Below are 18,918 nucleotides of genomic sequence, written 5' to 3' on the forward strand. Positions count from 1 at the left end.
GTTTTGTACATTTGAATCTTGGAACTGATTTAAAACCATTCTTCATTGTTGATTGTTGTTGATTATGTGTGTGTGTGTGTGTGTGTGTGTGTGTATGCAGGTGAGAGAGAGAGAGAGAGTGAGAGAGAGAAAGAGAGAGAGTAGCAAAGTCTTACCAGATACTCAAATACGAGTGTGAGGCTCTTGTCAGTGTGGACGATATCGTGTAACGTCACGATGTTGGCGTGTTTGAGGTCTTTCAGTAAGGACACTGAACATGAACGACAAAAACACTGTGAGGAGATACCTGGATGGGACTATGAGAAGATCCTACCCTCCGCTGTGTTATATAGCTGCAGTTTGAACTTTAATGTAACTTTAATGTTTACAGATTTGTCTTTATAGAAATAATGATTTGGGAATATTCCTCAGTAAAGTTATGAAAATAAAAATCACATTTAATGTGCATTTACATGAAAAGGAAAATAAGGATTGGTCTTTTATTAATTTTTTTAAATTCATTTTATTAATTTCATTAATTACTTTTTCCTTTGTATAAACTATCCACTGTAGCAGAACACTGAAATTCCAACATTCACTGTTGGCCACTGGCGGGTAAAGTGCACCTCAAAAAAGTATTAAACCGATATCAAACTGTTTTTGAAACAGTTTGATATCCCAGAAAGTTCTAGTCATGATACTTTCAAGTCTGACAAACAGGAGTAGAATCCAAGAAAAGGTGTAAGTGGAGATTTTGAGGAAAATTGCACAAGTATTTTCACACAAGTATAATATTCATCTTTTTATAGTAACGTTGCAAAGGTTCTGTTCATAAAACCTGAGGAAAAAAAAAGTGACAATGTAAAAAAAAAAAGGAAAATGAGAAAAGTAAATTACCTTCTCTGATGGCAGTGCACGGTGCTCCCTCCTCGTGCTCCAGTCGGATCTCCTTCAGTGCCACCAGGTTGTCTGTCAGTTTACTACGTCCTTTAAAAACTGTGGCGTAGGTTCCCTGGACGAAAAAGATGCCCATTCAGTACTTGGTGTCGATGGCACAGAACTGAAAATCCCATTTCAAACCTGAATGCAAGTAATGTGCCCACCTCTCCCAGTTTGTCCAGTTTGATATATGTTTCTAACTTCCCGAACCCGATCTCCGACTGAGGAAGAAAGAGAGGAACATATCAGAAGCCACTTGATAAACTTCCATTGTATTTTGCCTTTATTGGAGCGGAAACTTTATATACAACGTCTACAAGGGATTTGTCCTTCACAAAATTAGACTGGATTCCTACAGATGGAGAAAATGTTCGATAGAAGATATCAACAACTTCTTCAATGGCACTTTATACAATAAGCAAAACAAAAAGTCCCTAACCTTTTCTAACCTGGACCAAAAGAATAAAATATTGGCAGGCCACAAATTCCAACTGGGGTTCTTGATTATTGGGACACTTGGTGTTTTAGGACCTTTATAGAAGTGTTTTTCTGCCTTTTTTTTTCTTCTTGACTTTTTTGGTACTGATGGTTTATACCAAGCTGTAAAATCTTGCTTAAATATGCTATTATATGGCGCAGTGGTTAGTGCATGAAGGACCCTGGTTTGATTCTGACAGAAGCTTTTTGTGTGGAGTTTGCATGTACTCCCTTGTCCTCTCCAAAAACATGCAGGAGGATATTTGGAAAAATTTGGGAAAATTGCCCTGTGAGTGAGTGAATGTTTTCTGTCTGCCATGTGATTGACTGGTAACCAGTCCAGGGTCTACCCTGTCTCTTGCCCAATGACAGCTGGGATATGCGGCAGCATCGCCCGTGACCCTGAGTGCAGGATAAGCGGCAGAAGATGGCTGGATGGGTTGGTTATTATTGAGTGTCTTGTCTCAGACAAAAACAAGAAACTTTCATGTAGTGAAATTCTTAAGGTATTTTCAAAACCTTAACAATTTTAGTTTAGAAATCCCTGTATCACTTTTTATTTTGACTATAACTTCATTACCCTTTGAGACTTTTTTTCAATGATCCACCACAAACCAAAGGCATAAGGGTTGAAATTGTTTTCCATTAAACTGTCTTGCAAAAATTACTTCTTATATAATTAACTTTTACACCAATAGAGAATTGGTTTTTAATGGGATACTAATGTAGCTGCTGCAAATATCTGATATCAAGAAACATAATTACTACAAAGCCAGATAATGCTAAATTGCCTATAGGGCTTATATTAATAGATCAATGCATATCAAGTATTTATTACAGCGGTATTACTGAGTTAATCTAATCTTGAATTATCAGACAATTTGATACATATACTGTTAAACTGTCATTCATTACTAAGCAAAATAATAAATACTTTCAAAAAACATGAGAATAACAGCAGTGCATTTATCAGATTTATATATCAACACATGCTCATAACGCATACTAAAAAAATCTACAAGGAATCATGTTAAAATAACCATGAAATGATTTGTACCTATTAAGGAAGTTATTTATCTGTGAAAAAAATTGGCATGAAATTTATTTACATTTATCCGAATTATCACCCAAATTGTTGCAAAAAAATCAGTTAGAAATCAATGTCAAGTGTCTTTTTGTTCTTTAATCAAGTCTAAAGGGAGTTTAAAGGGTGAGAGCACTGACACCAGGTGATGTGGCATTGATGTTGGCAACCCTGTAATAAACACTTCCTTGCTTGTGCAAGCTGGGTGCACTGATTGGATCTGACTTGCTGAAGGACGGAGTTAAGTGTTTGTGAGTGAATACATCTTGGGCTCACACTGGCTCTGTTTCCGCAGTAACCGGCACAGGGGGAATCTACCAGTGGGACCCTGAACAACACGGAGCAATAAAGGTGGCACTAACACAGTGACAGTGGAACACACACTGACCAGCGATGCCCGGCGGGAGCGGCGACTGAGCGGCTGGTCGAAAGGTGGGCTGCTGAGCTGAAGCTTCTCCAGGTAACCGTCTGGGATGCGGATGTCAGCAGGCAGCGACAGCCGCTTATTGAGGTCCTGCAAAACACACGCACCCACACACACACACACACAAATTTTTACAGCTCAGACACAGGGCATAGATTTTTTAAGAACATTAAAGGTTGGGTAAATATTGTCAAGAAAAAAGGGAAGAATTAGGCAGTTTTTCTGGAAAATTATCCAAATATTAGTCTAAAAGCCAAAAATTACTGATTAATACTCCAAAAAAGGCACAACATTGTTCAAAAATTGATTGACCAATCAGTAAAAAACACGAGCAGGTTTACAAAAAGCAGAAATGGAAATGTATTTCATTACTGTTTTATTCTTCATTTCATGGCCGAAAAAACAAGATGCTGGCAACAAAATACCATGGTGATCTTAGAGACACTGAATGTGTTCACAAGAACAGACACAGTGGGAAAGCATTGCTCTCTTCGTCGCGGGGGACAGGTCTCTGCAGCATACCACACAAGACAATATAGGACACACATGCATGCAGTGTCTAAAATTACTGCCTCACATCTCCTCCTACAACTGGAGAGAGGATACATGGATCAGGTTGATCATCCTCTAAAAAATAAAGGTATAAAAGAGCAAAGCTGGACTGAGGTGAAACACCAAAGCCTGTAGAGGAAAACTGTTCAAAACTAAAGCAAGAATACAAAAATTCCCTTATCTTATATGCTTATGATCTATATCTTTTAAATTCATAATCGTATGATTGATGTAACACAGGTCATTAAATTACATGTTCTGGATCCAAAACTAATGATGCAATAATAAACACATTGATGTCATTGACGAACTAAGGTGGAAAATCAAGGTTGTGTTCAGGAAAAAACAGCATTTACGTATCCTTTTCAAGTTGTCAGGAAAACTTTAGATTATTGTACAAGTTGACCTCTCCACAAATATCACCGTTGCTCATCTTTAGTTCACCTCAGCTCTGTTGAGATTAGTTGTCTGAGTTATGACAAGTGAGACTTCATACGCCTGGTTTGATGTTCAATGGTGAATCTATTGACAGCAATGTTATGTAACTATTTAGCCTTAGAAAGAGAATCAAAAATGTTTTCAAAGGTATGACAACTTGAAAAGGGAGAAACTGCTTGTAGCCTGTACCTCTCTCTCTCCCCCTCCCTCCAAATACGTGGCCTGAATGCCTGATGGTGCCTTATGTTGCTGGGGCTAAATACGCACAGTCCTAGCAGGCGGGAGTGTGATGCTTTTCAACAGTCACACAACACACTGACCTTGGTTTAAAACCAATATCTAACTGGCAAAGATATTAACTCTTATGCTCTCACAGGAATCTTCTGTTGCAGACTTAATAAATATATTCCCTACAATATATTCATTATGATGGTTATTTGTATTTGATAACATTGAAAACAATTCAGCAAGAAAGTGGGTGATTTTTTTTCAACGTACATTGTACTATCACTGTTACTCCATCTTCTTTCTTTCATTAAAAAGCAGGAGTCAGATATAATATATAAGCAGTTGAACATGTTTACAATTAAATGTCTCATTTATAGGTGGAAAAAACAAAGTATGTGTTGTGAGTCAGACATGATGTTTTCATTATCTTATGAATACTGTGATGTTAATTTCTACCTATCCCCAAGTCTTAATAGATGGCAGCATGGCAAGTGATATCCCAACAGTAAAGCCAAAAATTCACATCTGGAATTTTTTTTCCTTCACTTTGTCTTTCAGAAAAAAGGAACCAAACATGGTGTTTGCTGATCAGTCATTTAATCTACTAACAACAGTGTTTCTCTCAACACAGATATTTACCACATCTCCCAATGTCTCATACTTTCTCAGCACAAGCAGCAGTGTAAGCACTTTCACTGAAAAATACCCTGAAGCAGGAGCAGTCTGAGGATGGTTCAAAAGATCACTCAACACCAGAGATATTGAGATATTTCTAACTTTGTATTCAAAGTCCTAGTTTGTGGTTGCAGTGAGTGCTGACTGATGTATATATGTCCATTCAGATGCAGTTATGTGCTTACTATCTTTGAACACTTGTTTGTTGATATTTTGAATTGTGCACAGACCATCTAGAGTTTGGGAATGGCAGGGTTGTAATCCATATTTAATATAGTAAATCTTGTCCAGTTAAGATCTTGGTCCGTCAAGTTTGTTTACATTACTTGAAATAGGACTGAAGTAAAAATGAAAGCGTATCAATATTTAGAATCTCTATGAAGTGCTGGAGAGTGACAAAAACTAGGTTGCAGTTTGTCTTCTGGCCTCCTCTCTTCTAACATGAAGTGAAAGATATGACAAGTTCACCCTGCAGATCTTCACAAAACTAATCAGGCTTACTTCATCCCCTTTCATAGCTCACTATCCTTAGCGTCAATACCACACTCTGCTTTTAACCCTCCTTTATCAGCTCTGCTCTAAAATTGCATTGTGAGTGATTTGATAATTTAGGTGCTGTTATTTTCCTTAAAACAATGTATAAATCAAGGTGTTATTCTTGATTCAAGATCATAGTTTAGCAAGCAGAGGTCTCTTGTGTTTAACACATTTCAGCATTTAAAGTTTAAAAACCTTACTTTTTTCTAATGATTCCTCCCATGTCAAATTACAATAAATCAAACATCCCTGATTTAACAGTGTATTCATTAATATATTGCCTTTTTTTCATGAACTCCTCCTAAAGAAAAAAAAAAGTAAAATACTACACTATGTTCTAACATTAGTCTGGTATGGGTGGATGATAGTGCAAATGCTGAGCTTTATTCCAAAGACCAATCTGCTTGTCTGCAATTACAATATCCAGATGTTTAGACAAATGTTCAGAAAAAAATAATATTAAACCATTCGCTAAACAGACCAACAGCCAATGAAAAAAATTGTGATGTTGATTTGAATGCTTATCATGCAGGCCAACTAATGAAACTCTTCTTAAGGGCCTTTCACGACCAACTCTTTGGTGTAAATCCATTTTTATCACCCAGTGAGCAGCAGCAGAGCCTTCAGTATATAACAATATTTAAATAGAGGACATCGAGGAATGTTTAACTGAAGAAACAACTAGAATCGGGAACTTTGGGTTTGGCTGCCATCCACAAAAATAGTACGATCATAGTAAATTTGGGAAAAGGGGCTTCAGAGACACTTGGGTTGGCAGATTAGCAATGGAGATGTCGGCAATCATTAAGAACAATGTTGACAGTTAGAGGGGGCAGTACAAATATGACTCCAAATAACTTTCGGATGAAATAACTAGATCAGACAAGCTGTGTCTGTGATTAAAAGAAGACGATCAGGAAACATTGATGTACTTGTTGAATTTCTTGGTGAGTATGATGGTTTATATGTGTTATGGGAAGGAAACATACAATATCCTGAAATTAGGGAGGAATTCAGATCCAAGCACAAGTAAGAGCAAATACGTTTTGGGTTTTGAATTCTGCAGTTACGGATTGGAGATTTATTTTTAGTTGAAATTGCAAGCTATACAGTGCCTATGTATAAAATGCGTTACTGTAGAGGTGGGAGGTGTCATTTACAGTCTACTGCCAGCAGAGGGAACTAAGCTGAAAGGGAAAACTGTGCCCCCTAAGGTTCATCCTTTGAAAAGGTGCAGATGAGTTATTGAGGAAATATCACCATTCAGTGTAGGGTAATTCAGCACAAAGACACCATTTAGAAGGATTTCATTTGCAGAACAGATGTTCCCTACATTCTTAACTTCTACTACTTGTGGGTAATAACATTACAGGAAGCTGAGATATCTACTATGCCTTTGGGCAAGGATTCTACACTGCCATGAAATTATCAACCAATAGGCAGACATTCTTCAGATAATAATGATGACCATGTTTTATTTTGCCTTGATCACAATTTATTCGCTGAGCTGCTGGACCCGCTGGGGAACTGAAATACATTCATTGTTTTTGACCTGGTGTTTAACTAGCTATTTCTGGATTGATGAGAATGAAACAATTTGCAAGGTTCCTATGCAGCCTATGACTATCTAATTCTAAACAAACTTACAAGTAGGCTTTGCTGGTCACAGTAAAACCTAAATACATGTTTGACTAAATAGAATTAGTTCCAAAGTCTTGCTCTGGGGGGAAAAAAACGGAACTCGAGAGAGATTTCTTGCTCACTTTAATTGTTAGAAGCAAGGTGTTAAAATGCCAACATGATTTTGGGAGGCAGAAATCAATTTTATAAATCCTCATTGGGGAACACAATCCTGGCAGGCTTTGTCACGGTGGCCGAGATGGTTTGTATGCAGAAAATCTTTGGTTACAACACTGATTGTCACGCTGTGGCTGCTAACCCGCTGCTACTGCTCTGGTCCTTAGGGAGTGGGGCTGCTATCAGGATTATGACGCCCAGACACTGAGAGCCTATTAAGAGAGGAAGAATCTGCCGTAAATACCTCCTGACTTAGATCTCCCATGAGCCCGTGAGGAGGAGGAGGCAAAGAGTGAATCAGATCAGAAGGAGAGGGGGTGAGATGTGGAATGTAGACTTGACTGTACATAATTTTTTGCAATTACTGTGCAGTAATTGTGTGTGTGTTTGTTTGTTTGTTAGTTTGTTTGCTTGTGTGTGAGTGCGTGCATTAATGCAAATCTTACTTCCATGGAGATTCGGCGGTGGACTCGGTTCCTCAGACACACCCCAGTTGGAGACTGAACCTCGTCTGAGGAGGTTCCTGAAGCCTGATCACTTTCCCCATCTGAACCCATCTTCAGGTTTTCATGGACAATGTCTAAGGTGCAAACAATGAAAACATCAAAATAAAAGTTAATATATTTCTTTCTTTTTCAAAGCAGGATAAAACGAAAATATATGAAATGGTGAATCTGGTTCTTTGTTACAATCAGGTAAGGGGGATTCTCTTATTTATCAAGGCAACATCCCCTAAACAGACCTATCTAAATTAGACACACATCTATTCATGTCATAAATAATGTTTTTTCTCTTTTCTTACAGTAGAATATTTCTCAATTCACAGTTTTTAGAATGGAATCTTTATGAATAATAATTCATAAACAAATGAAGTGGTGATAAGGTGATTTCCAACAAGTCATTTCTTAATCATTTTAAGTGTGCCACATTTGTAGAATTAAAAAAAATAAATAATCAAATTATCAAGGATAATTCTTTAATACATAATACACAATACCTAAAATAAGTCATTTCTTAACATAATATCATTTTAGTTGAGATCTGAATTAATCTTAAAGCTCCCGCTTATGCCTGGGATTTTGAGTAAGATTTACATGCTGTCATTTCTTGTATGCTAGATATCATACACATGTAATATCTGAGTAAAAGGCTCAGCTCCTAACATTTGTTGTGAGTTCATTGTGGGATCTACTAAAAACAGAACAGCACAGACTCAGCATACAGTGGGAGAACAAGTATTTTATATACTGCTGATTTTTCAGCTTTCCTCTCTAGCAAAGCATGTAGATGTCTGTAATTTTTATCACAGGCACTCTTCAACTGTGTGATGGAATCTAAAACAAAAATCCATAACAACTCATTGTATGATTTTTAGGAAATTAATTTGCATTTAATGGCATGACATAAGTATTTGATCACCGACCAACAGGAAACAGTTGCAGCTCTCATGGACCTATTAGTTCTTCTTTAAGAAGCCCTCCTGTTCTCCACTCATTAGCTGTATTAAATGCACCAGTTTGAACTTGTTACCTGTATAAAAGACACCTGTCCACACACTCAATCAAACAAACTCCAACCTCTCCACAATGGCCAAGACCAGAGAGCTGTGTAAGGACATCAGGAATAAAATTGTAGACCTGCACAAGGCTGGGATGGGCAACAGGACAATCAGCTTGGTGAGAAGGCAACAGCTGTTGGCACAATTATTAGAAAATGGAAGAAGTTTAAGATGACGGTCAATGTCCTTTGGTCTGGGGCTCCATGCAAGATCTCACCTTGTGTGGCATCAACAACCATGAGGAAGGTGAGGGATCAGCCCAGAACTACATGGCTGGACCTGATCCATGAGCTGAAGAGAACTGGTACCAAAGTTTCAAAGAAAACCATTAGTAACAAACTACGCCGCCTTGGATTAAAATCCAAGTGCACGCAAGGTCCCCGTGCTCAAGCCAGCACATGTCCAGGCCCGTCTGAAGTTTGCCAAAACCATCTGAATGATCCAGAGGAAGAATGGAAGAAGTTTATGTGGTTTGATGGGACAAAAATAGAGCATTTTGGTCAAAATGCCACTCACTGTGTTTGGAGGAAGAAGGATTAGTACAACCCAAAAAACACCATCCCAACCATAAGCATGGAGGTGGAAGCATCATTCTTTGGGGATGCTTTTCTGCAAAGGGGATAGGATGACTGCACCGTATTGAGGGGAGGATGGATGCGGCCATGTATCGCAAGATGTTGGCCAACAACCTCCTTCCCCTAGTAAGAGCCTTGAAGATGGGTCATATCGCGGTGTTCCAGCATGACAACGACCCGAAACACACAGCCAGGGCAACTAAGGAGTGGCTACATAAGAAGCACCTCAGGTGGATGGAGTGGCCTAACCAGTCTCCAGACCTGAACCCAATAGAAAATCTTTGGAGGGAGCTGAAAGTCCAAATTGCACAGCGACTGCCCCAAAACTAGAAGGATCTGGAGAACATCTGCATGGAGGAGTGGGCCAAAATCCCAGTGTGTGCAAACCTGGTCAAGAACTACAGGAAATGTCTGATCTCTGTAATTGCCAACAAAAGTTTCTGTACCAAATATTAGGTTCTGGTTTTCTGACATATCAAATACCTATGTTATGCAATATAAAGCAAATTAATTACTTAAAAATCATAGATTGCGTTTTTCTGGATTTTTGTTTTAGATTCCTTCACTCACAATTTAAGAGTAAGTATGATAAAAATACAGACCTCACCATGCTTTGCAAGTGAGAAAAGCTGAAAAATCAGCAGTGTATCAAATACTTGTTCTACCCACTGTAGTACCTGACAATAAAAGCATGACGCAACCGATTGTGTTAAAACTGAAAATATGCTGTGTCTGTTAAAAGCTACATTAAAACTACCATTATTAGCCCTGTGGGGAAAAAGCAAATAAACAAACAAAAAACTCTTTTTTTTCCAACTCGAATTGATCCAAACTGAAATTGCTTTATTGTACATACATACATATTTTGACCACCACCAGTGAACAAGTATCAATGTGTAAAAATAAGACTTCCATTTAATGAAATGTTTCCTCTTGATTTCTCCAGTTTCCTTCCACGGACCAAAAGCATGCAGTAGATTATCTGACAACCCTAAATTACCCAGACGTGTGAATGAGAGAGTGAATGGTTGTTTGTCTCTTTATGTGGCCCTGTGATGAACTGGCAACTGGGGCAGGGTGTACTCTGCCTCTCACCCAATGACAGCCAGAATAGGCTCTGGCTCCACTGCAACCCTGACTGCAGGATAAGCATTATAGATAATTAATGAAATGCTATGAAATAACATTTATTATATATTTTGGTGGCGTTGCGCTTGTTCTGAAACAATAATGGCTGAATTATGACAGACTCCTTTGTTACTTTTATTTTTGTCTCAAGTAATGTCACAATTTCAACAAATCCATAATATTCAAAAAAAAGGATCTGAAGATATAGTACTAAAAATACTTGTGCATGAGTTGTTTTGCTTGAGAAAGTAGAGAAAAATGCCTTTTGGCATTCCAGTATGCATCAAAAGAAAAGGAAAAAAACTACAAGTACCAGAGTGAACTAAGCTCTCCGACAGCACTCCCAAGCTGCTCGTACCTGAAACAAACCGCTTTTCTGTCATTTGACTTGGACCTGGAGCTGCATTGTATTCACACTATTGAAGCAAAACTCCTTGCCTTTCGAAGAGGAAGCAGACCAAAAAATGTTACATTTAAGACTGTAACAAACAAGTATGTAGGAATCAATGGTCAAATTAGGGAAATTTAACATTATTCTTTGGGAAATAAGTTAAAAAATGAGCAAATGAATTAAAATGAACTTAAACTAGTCCTAATCATGCAATGAACTTAACCTTTTCTTTTTTTAAATTTTAAATCAGAAAAATAACACATTCAAAGGTTTAAATCAATGATGGTGATGTACCAGTCTTTGACAAGTTCATTATGAAATTCCAACATCATTTTAGTATTTCTAGAGATATAGAGTAATGGGAGATGTAATACTGAGGGTATGAGGAGTGTATTTATCTTACAGTTATTTTTCCAATATACCATACAAATATCAACTTTCTTATTCCTCTTGTTGACTGGCACCTTGCTCTGCCGTCTCCTCTCAGACCCTTGTAGCCCCTAAGGCCAGAGATTAAACACTTCAAACTGAACCATCTCCTTCAGGGCAGGGAAATTACCATAGCACAGTGGGAGCAAGCACGCTGATGTACATACCACATGGATCCCCCCTCCCCAACCCATCACCCCGCGCATGCACACACACACACACACACACACACACACACACACACACACACACACACACACACACACACACACACACACACACACACACACACACACACACACACACACACACACACACACACACACACACACTAGCAACAAGACATGGATGAGAAGCTTTCTGTCATCATCAGCACCTCAGACAATGCAATCTGTCACTGAATGTAAAGGCACTGGAATGTAAAAAACTGCAAGAAACAATTTTTTTATTTTTTTTATGGGGGGTGGGGGGGCTGACTGGATTTCAGACACTATAATCCCCATTATTACTCTAACTGTGACATAAGAGGTTTTACAGAGGCATTAGTCCAAGAAACTATTCCTACAGTTTCACTCTTGATACATTATGCCCCTCTCGAGTTAATGCCGTGCTTTGCTGCACTTTGTTTCAGCTGCAATCCAACACACGTACATCAAGAGCAGGAACCTGTCCGGGGTCACCTGGTTGTAAATTAGTTTCCTCACATGCTGAGAAACACCAACATTCATTATCAAGCTGCCCCCTTTTTAGTTGCTTGTTGCTCCTCTTTTCTCTTTTTTTTTGGCAGATGTGAGGACTGTAAGGTTGACATACCAGAATCTCTCATTCTACAAACAAATGCCAATATTTTCACAACATGACATCTTTTCACTTTGTGACATTGATACTTTTTAAATACCACGTCCTATGTTTGGATGTTTAAATTTAACTTGATTTTTATTTTCGGAAAAATGTGACCTCTGTCCACCCAACAATCTGATGTTTCTGTTGTTAAATTGGCATGTCTCCAGAGTTCAACTGATGCCTTTGGAATGTTATATTAACATTTGTTTAGCATTAAATTAACATCCTTGGGCAGCCAGTTATCACTTCAACAGTATTTTGTTAACCCTCTCCAGGCATATGTTGCAGATTTGCGACAGCTAAATGCTACTTAGCTAATTACGCCACAACTTAATTTGAGCCTGAGAGGGTTAAATTTTCTTGATGTCAGAACAGTCAGAAAGATGCTTAATCATCAAAAACTTGAGAATATTTTTGTAATGAGTACTTTATATGTCTAATGCATATGGTGATGTAACACATAAGTACTTGTTATATAAAGAACATCAGCCAATTAACTGATATTTTGGCTCCAAAAGTGCAGTATGGTTAGAGTTCCAAGACAGATAGCTGCAGTCAACTGCTCTACTCCAAAAGAAATAAAAAGAGAATTGTGCAGCAACTAAAGCCAAAGAAGATCAAACTATGTCTTCTTTGCCACTGAATCCATCAATGCACTTTTTATTTCTGTTATTTCTTATCCAGATTGCTTAGGACTGATTTAGTGAAAATGGCAAGGTAAGCAAGCATAATGGCTGCTGACATGAATGAACCTTGGATCTTCAAAATATGAAGATATGCTTTCCTTGGTTTATTCCATATTTTTTGTCCTCCTGACCAAGTTACATTCCATCTCTAGCACCTTTAAAAAAATGATATGTCACCATTCTTCAATTTTTCTCCTCCTTGGAAGCTTATGGCTTATAGTCATTTTTGTCTATGATTTAAACATTTCTTACCCCACTTCAAAAACAACTTCTTTCACTTTCTACATCCACCTTTCTTGCCAGCTCCAATCGAACTCCCTTTGACCCACTCCAACACATTCCCCGGCTACCTTCGCTAACTTATGTGACTCTTCTCCAAAATCTCCCACTGATCTCATCTGTCCTACTTTCCCCTCCTTTCAACCTCCCCTCACTTTCACCCACAGGTTGCTATTATCTCCCAGAACTTTATATCTTCCATCTCCCTCTGCTGAAAACATATCTTTCCAAGTCAAACCTGCTTCATACCCGTCTTCTTCTGAATCTTCCTCCTACATCATGTAGTTTTTTTCTTTCCAACCATGAAAAATCCCAAACTAATCCCGTAACTATTTCAATCACATAAATTCAATTTTTTCTTTCCTACACGTGTTTATGTATCCATGCTTTCCCTTTTTCTTGAAGTTCTTTGTAATCATTTTTTACTCTTCTGCATTTCTTGACTTTGCTAATCAGTTCACATGCTAAAGCTGCAGTGTATGATGCTCCAAATTCATCTTTAACTATCCTATTTTCAGATCCAAGTTCCTGTATTTAGGCCAGGGTCCGGTGCAAGGCTCAACAGGTCTTGCACATAATCAGCCATCTGTAAAATGGGCACGTCCAGAGAAATTCCCCCCACAGCTCGCTTCATTTGGCACTCAATGAAAACAGCAATCAAATCAGATGCTGGGCACAGGACACATGAGGATGCCAAGAAAGGCTTCGCTGGACTCACTTTCGCTCTCACCCTGGAGTGGTTTGTCTCAAGTGAAAACACAGTCAATAGACTGATTCATACATTGCACCAATGCAATTACAGGTATTTTATAATTCTCTATGGTGTCAAACAAATTAATGCGAAATTTGCAGCAATGTAAGAATTTCTAATTGTGTTTATTTTATATAAGCTCACAAATCGCTTACACCTTCCCCATTTGTTTCCAAAACTGAGATGAAATTATTTTAGAACTGTATTTCTTGTAGAGTCAAACCCAAGACAGTGCAGAGAAGTTGTTTGCTTGTAAACACTATTTGTCCCACAATGGTCCAACAAACGTTTCAAAAGATTCTGTGGATTAAAGACTCATTATACTTATCACCTTGGTCCCTGCATAGGAAGAAAAAGGAACCACTGAGAAAAAGTAAGGGATTTAGCTTTGTTATCAATGGCTCTCACTGCTGTCCAAGTAACTACACTCTCCTCAAATGTTAACTAGATGGCCAGAACTTCAATTCTTGATTCACAGCAAAGGAAAAAAATGGCACGTATGGTACCACCTATTTGAGCATAACAGCAGCTGATTTTGATTTGAGACTATAATTGTGAAGCAGCAACAGCTTAATTAACAATGCAGAAAGAAGTTATGTTGATAGAGGCGACAAGCTAGAGCAGTGTTTGTTTAAAGCTTAGGACTGATGAGAAATGTTGCTGTGTGAGCACTAAAAAGCAACAACTACAAAGCACCAATTGTATTAATTTGGAATTAATCTAATTATATTACATTATAATTAATATATTTTTGCTGAATTAGGACAAACACAACAGTCTACAGCACCAAATGCAATCTTACAGAAGCACATCAGACAACTTATCTGCTGTGTAATATTGATCATATTTTATCAAACAGTATATTAATTCAACCCAGGGTGAAAGGAGACGGCACACAGATTTTGGTTATTGCAGTCAGGCCATGCAGAAGAAAAATCTGTTTTTGTGTAGTACAATTGAAGCAATGTTTGTTTAAGGTTCTCAGCTGTACCTATCTGGTTCAGTGGTGACTAACTACATAAAATAAGCTGCAGGGCTGATGAAAAATCTCATCCAACAACTCTCATTTACACATGTAACTCAAAATTCCTTTGTGACCATCAAAAAAGGTAGTTTTTCCTGTTAAAAATCTAGATAAAGGAAAAAAAAACTCAAACTTCCTTTGTGACCATCAAAAAAAGGTAGTTTTTCCTGTTCAAATCTAGATAAAGGAAAAAAAACTCATGATTCCCCTAATAGAAAGTAAAGCAAACAGAACTGCAGACTAGAGAATGCCTTGCACTTCTTATTCTTACCATTTTCAAACCTTAACTTTTTATTCTTTTACCAATTTGTAACTTGTTCCTCAAGGCCCCACGTGGGATCCCTTGGGTAATTTATTAGACTTCGCCTACAGCTGCCTCAGAAGTATTAAGATAGCATAGGATAATCCCTTATTGGTTCCATGATGAGGAAAATGCTAATGCTTCCCTCAAAATTGAAACGAGCACCTGCAAACATACTTGGATGTCTAGAAGCCCCTTTAGAACACAAGACATTTTGCACATGCATCATGATGCATACAAAAGGGCAGGGCTCAGCATTTCACAAAAAAGGCCCAACAATTTCTAAGAATCCAGCCTCCCTTGAAGGGGAACTGAAAACCAAACAAGTAAAGAAATAACCTTGAGAAAAAATAAACGATAAATTACCGATATTGCTATGATGAACTCTAGCAACCTTATCCCATCCAGATCTCGCAAATTCTTTTCTTTCGGGCAAAGACAAAGAAAGAAGCTTGTAGTTTTTTGATAACAAAGATCCTTAATCCCACGTTAAATTCTGTCCTGTGAATGCTGTCGTTGCTTTCACAAGCCCCCACTCCAAATCTGTTGCAGCTTTGTATCATGTTGCTGTCATCTCCCATCCAATCTTGAGGATGAGAAAAGCCGCAACAGATCAACTGTGATGAATCAATTCGCACAGGAAGCAGCATCATATCTGAGTGAATCCCCCATCCAGCTGTCACTGGAGTGCAAATAGCCTCCTGAGGGTTAAGAGGAACGCTGCCTCATGGGAAGGGCGCCCAGTCACAGTACATTTGAGGATGTTTGGGACAGAGGATGGAAATTTCAGGACCGTGACAAGTTTCCTGTTTGTTCCCAGATGCCATCTGCTCTCCCACTACCCACTTCCTTCTGTGTGTGTGCGTGTATGTGTGTGTGTCAGTGTGCAAATTAGTATGCCTGTCTCACCTAGTCGACTGCCATTGCGCGGCATGGCCATGAAGGACCCCAGGGTACCACCAATAACGCTGTGCGGCCGGCGGAGCGGGGGCTTCTTGAAGGAGCCGGTGTACTGGTGCAGGAAGGAGTGCATGCTGTGGGAGGTGGGGGGGCGGCCGTTCCTCATGAAGGGCTCTGGAACACAATGAGACCCGTCAAGATGCCTGCATTCCTACAAAACCCGCAGAGGCTTTCCAGTTGCATCACAAGTCTCTACAAATTCGCTGTCCTTTTTTTTTCTCTTCCCCAGCTTCCTGCAATGTTCCCCATTACAGTTATACCTACTTTTTAAAACTTTCCTCTAAGCCAGCAATTCAAAAATATCAAACATTAAATTCTACTGAGTGGAACTCTGAGTGAATAAAAAGGAAAAGGATACAAAGAACGCTGAAAACATTTTTGGGCCACAATGATGTTTTCTTCCTTAATTTATTTTGGAAATGAAAAACTTGTTTAGAGTGTCAAAATAAACCCAGCAGAGCCTGAAACTGAATATTCAGCAAAGACAATGAGCAATTTTCTGGAAGCCAAAGTAACTTAAGGATGCAGAAGGCAAGCTGGTGGTTCTTATCTCTGAAGTGACATTTAACATATATTTGAGAAAGTTCTGACTGAATAGCATCACCTAAAGGTCCAATATCTGGTTAAACTATATCACAAAAGGAAATTTTTGTCATTTAAATCTAGAGGTCCAAACTTTATGTGTATGAAGGATCTTCGCTTTGGTACTCTATCTAGTAATTTGTTTCTTTGCTTGCTGCATAAATCATTTTTGAGGATGTTACTTTCATTCAGTATCAGTTACTCCATGCAGTGTATTTTTATTCAATTTTCTTTGAAAAACTGCACAAGCTGTTTCTGTCTGACATTCAGAAGTCCCACAATGACAGTGAAAATACCAAGTTTTTCATGTGGTCCACACTGCACTGTTTTTTTCCTGCTGCCCGCATTGTACAATCCAATCAAAATTTTATGCTTTCATATCTGTGTATTCATCTGGGTATTCAATGCATTTATGCCTGGTTTTCAACTACAAAATAAGATCAAATTGAGATGGGCATAAGTTCTCAGTCTTATTTGAGGTGTACTCTTAAAATTCTGAGCAAGGTTTGTGTGCTAAGTGTTTTTGTTAACTTAATTACAATAGAGCTGAAATTCAGCAAACAGAACTACAACAGCAAATGCTATTGTCTGCTTGTTTTTGGATGTTTCAAACATAGGAAAACAACACATATGCTGGGATTGAAGGAGAATCCTTCATTCCCAGCCCTTTCTCTCTCCCTTGGTCTCTCGCTCTTATTTCAACAAATTTAAGTAAACTCCAAGCCAGTGGTCCATCATTATGTCTCTATGATCCGGTGTCAGCAGCTAAGGTTTGAGATTTTTTGGAATGTCCGTGTAAACTTCTGATGTAACTTTTCTTTGCATTGCATTGTATTTTAAGTGGAAATAAAAACAAACAAAAAATACTGAAGAAATGCATCTATTTAAATGGAAACATCTATTGAAGATGATCAACCAAGATGGGTTTATGCCACTGAGACTGTTATGGAAATGAGGCTACATGAAAAGTGACACTATGATGGAAAAGTAGTGAAAATGTGTTTACCTGCTTCTCCTTTGTTTTTGTGCAAAATATTTTTTTTACTGCTTGAAGAAGTGACTGTAAACTTATTTATTCAAAATTCCAAACTTACCCTATGTGTTATACATTTGAACAGAATTATAAACCAAATCCTTGCAATTTTAACACAAAAAAGGTTTACCTGTAATTAATGTTATTTGACTTTGTATGAATGATACGACTGACCCAGGACAACATTTTCATTATTATTATTATCATCCAGAAGATTCAGATATGGTTTTAAGGATAGTACAGTTCAGTCCACAGCTTCATTGTAGTCAGTCTGAATGAGAAGTCAGTAAAAAGGCTGCAAAAGATGGATGTGTATGTCCCTTATCCAGACAGCTCTCGATTACAAGTGTCTTAAAACCACATCCATGCTTCTTTTTAAGTAGCGGCTCATTGTAGACACATTGCACAGTAGAGACAGGATGATAAAAAAGACAAGAAAAATGTGTTGTTCACTGGATATCAACATCTCAGTTGTCAAGCTGGAGCTAGTGTGTGGATGTCAAGTAGCTTCCCTGCTCTTACTCCCATTACATAACAAGCGGCTTAGTGGAAGCCCATCACAGTTGTTACGACACACACGGACACGCATGCACACGCACGCCCGCGCGCGCGCACACACACATACACAGTTTTCACTCACTATTCATCAACTTCGCTGTTTCATAATTTAAATTCCCCTGACAGTGACAGAAAATATTGAGAGCTCTGTTCATGTGGTTTCACCCTGCTTGCAGATGCATGCATTCAGAAAGGTGTAAAACCACAAAGCATCTCTTTCACTAGCTGCACTGTATCTGTAAATCTTACACTCCACAAAAGTTTTGCAGATTACAGAAGCTTTTTCAAATCTATTTCAATTATCATACCCATTTGAATTTCTATTAGACATATTTTAATTAATTCCAATTAAATCTGAATAATTGCTGAGGAAGTTTCAGTTATTTCAGCTGTTTTACAAAAGCTCTATTGTAGCTGCAAATCATTTTAAGGTCATTTGCTGCACCATTTTTGTACAAAATCATACATTCCTATTCATCAAAAATGAATCTGATCACAGGTGTGACAGGTCTTTTGTCTTCTGAAAGCTGAGAACATTCAAAAAGTGATATAGAGGAATGGAAGAATGAGAAAGTCACCAGAACTCCACAATGAGAAAAAGTATAAAAAACTGAAAAAAACTACTAATTGCAAAAGGATATAATACAAAACATACCTTTAAAGAAATAGATCACTACCCAACTAAAGCGA

At 38.1% G+C, this 18,918-nt stretch overlaps 1 protein-coding gene across 2 annotated transcripts in view; it reads right to left on the reverse strand.

Moving 5' to 3' along the window:
- Positions 1–18,918, reverse strand: part of cdk17 (cyclin dependent kinase 17) — a 48,976-nt gene that overhangs the window by 8,340 nt on the left and 21,718 nt on the right. Inside the window, exons 3-8 of one of the 2 annotated variants that reach the window (XM_086146938.1) lie at positions 16,005–16,169; positions 7,577–7,710; positions 2,868–2,993; positions 1,083–1,139; positions 877–991; positions 156–250 (exon numbers count right to left, since the gene is read on the reverse strand). In XM_086146938.1, the coding sequence (XP_086003064.1) occupies positions 156–250; positions 877–991; positions 1,083–1,139; positions 2,868–2,993; positions 7,577–7,710; positions 16,005–16,169 (692 nt within the window). The remainder of the gene's footprint in view (positions 1–155; positions 251–876; positions 992–1,082; positions 1,140–2,867; positions 2,994–7,576; positions 7,711–16,004; positions 16,170–18,918) is intronic. The other variant, XM_086146939.1, reaches the window with a different exon arrangement.

This window comes from Fistularia commersonii, chromosome 5 (assembly GCF_037954325.1).
Source record: "Fistularia commersonii isolate RoL2024-O1a breed Wild chromosome 5, RoL_Fcom_v1.0, whole genome shotgun sequence".
Taxonomy (NCBI): domain Eukaryota; kingdom Metazoa; phylum Chordata; class Actinopteri; order Syngnathiformes; family Fistulariidae; genus Fistularia; species Fistularia commersonii.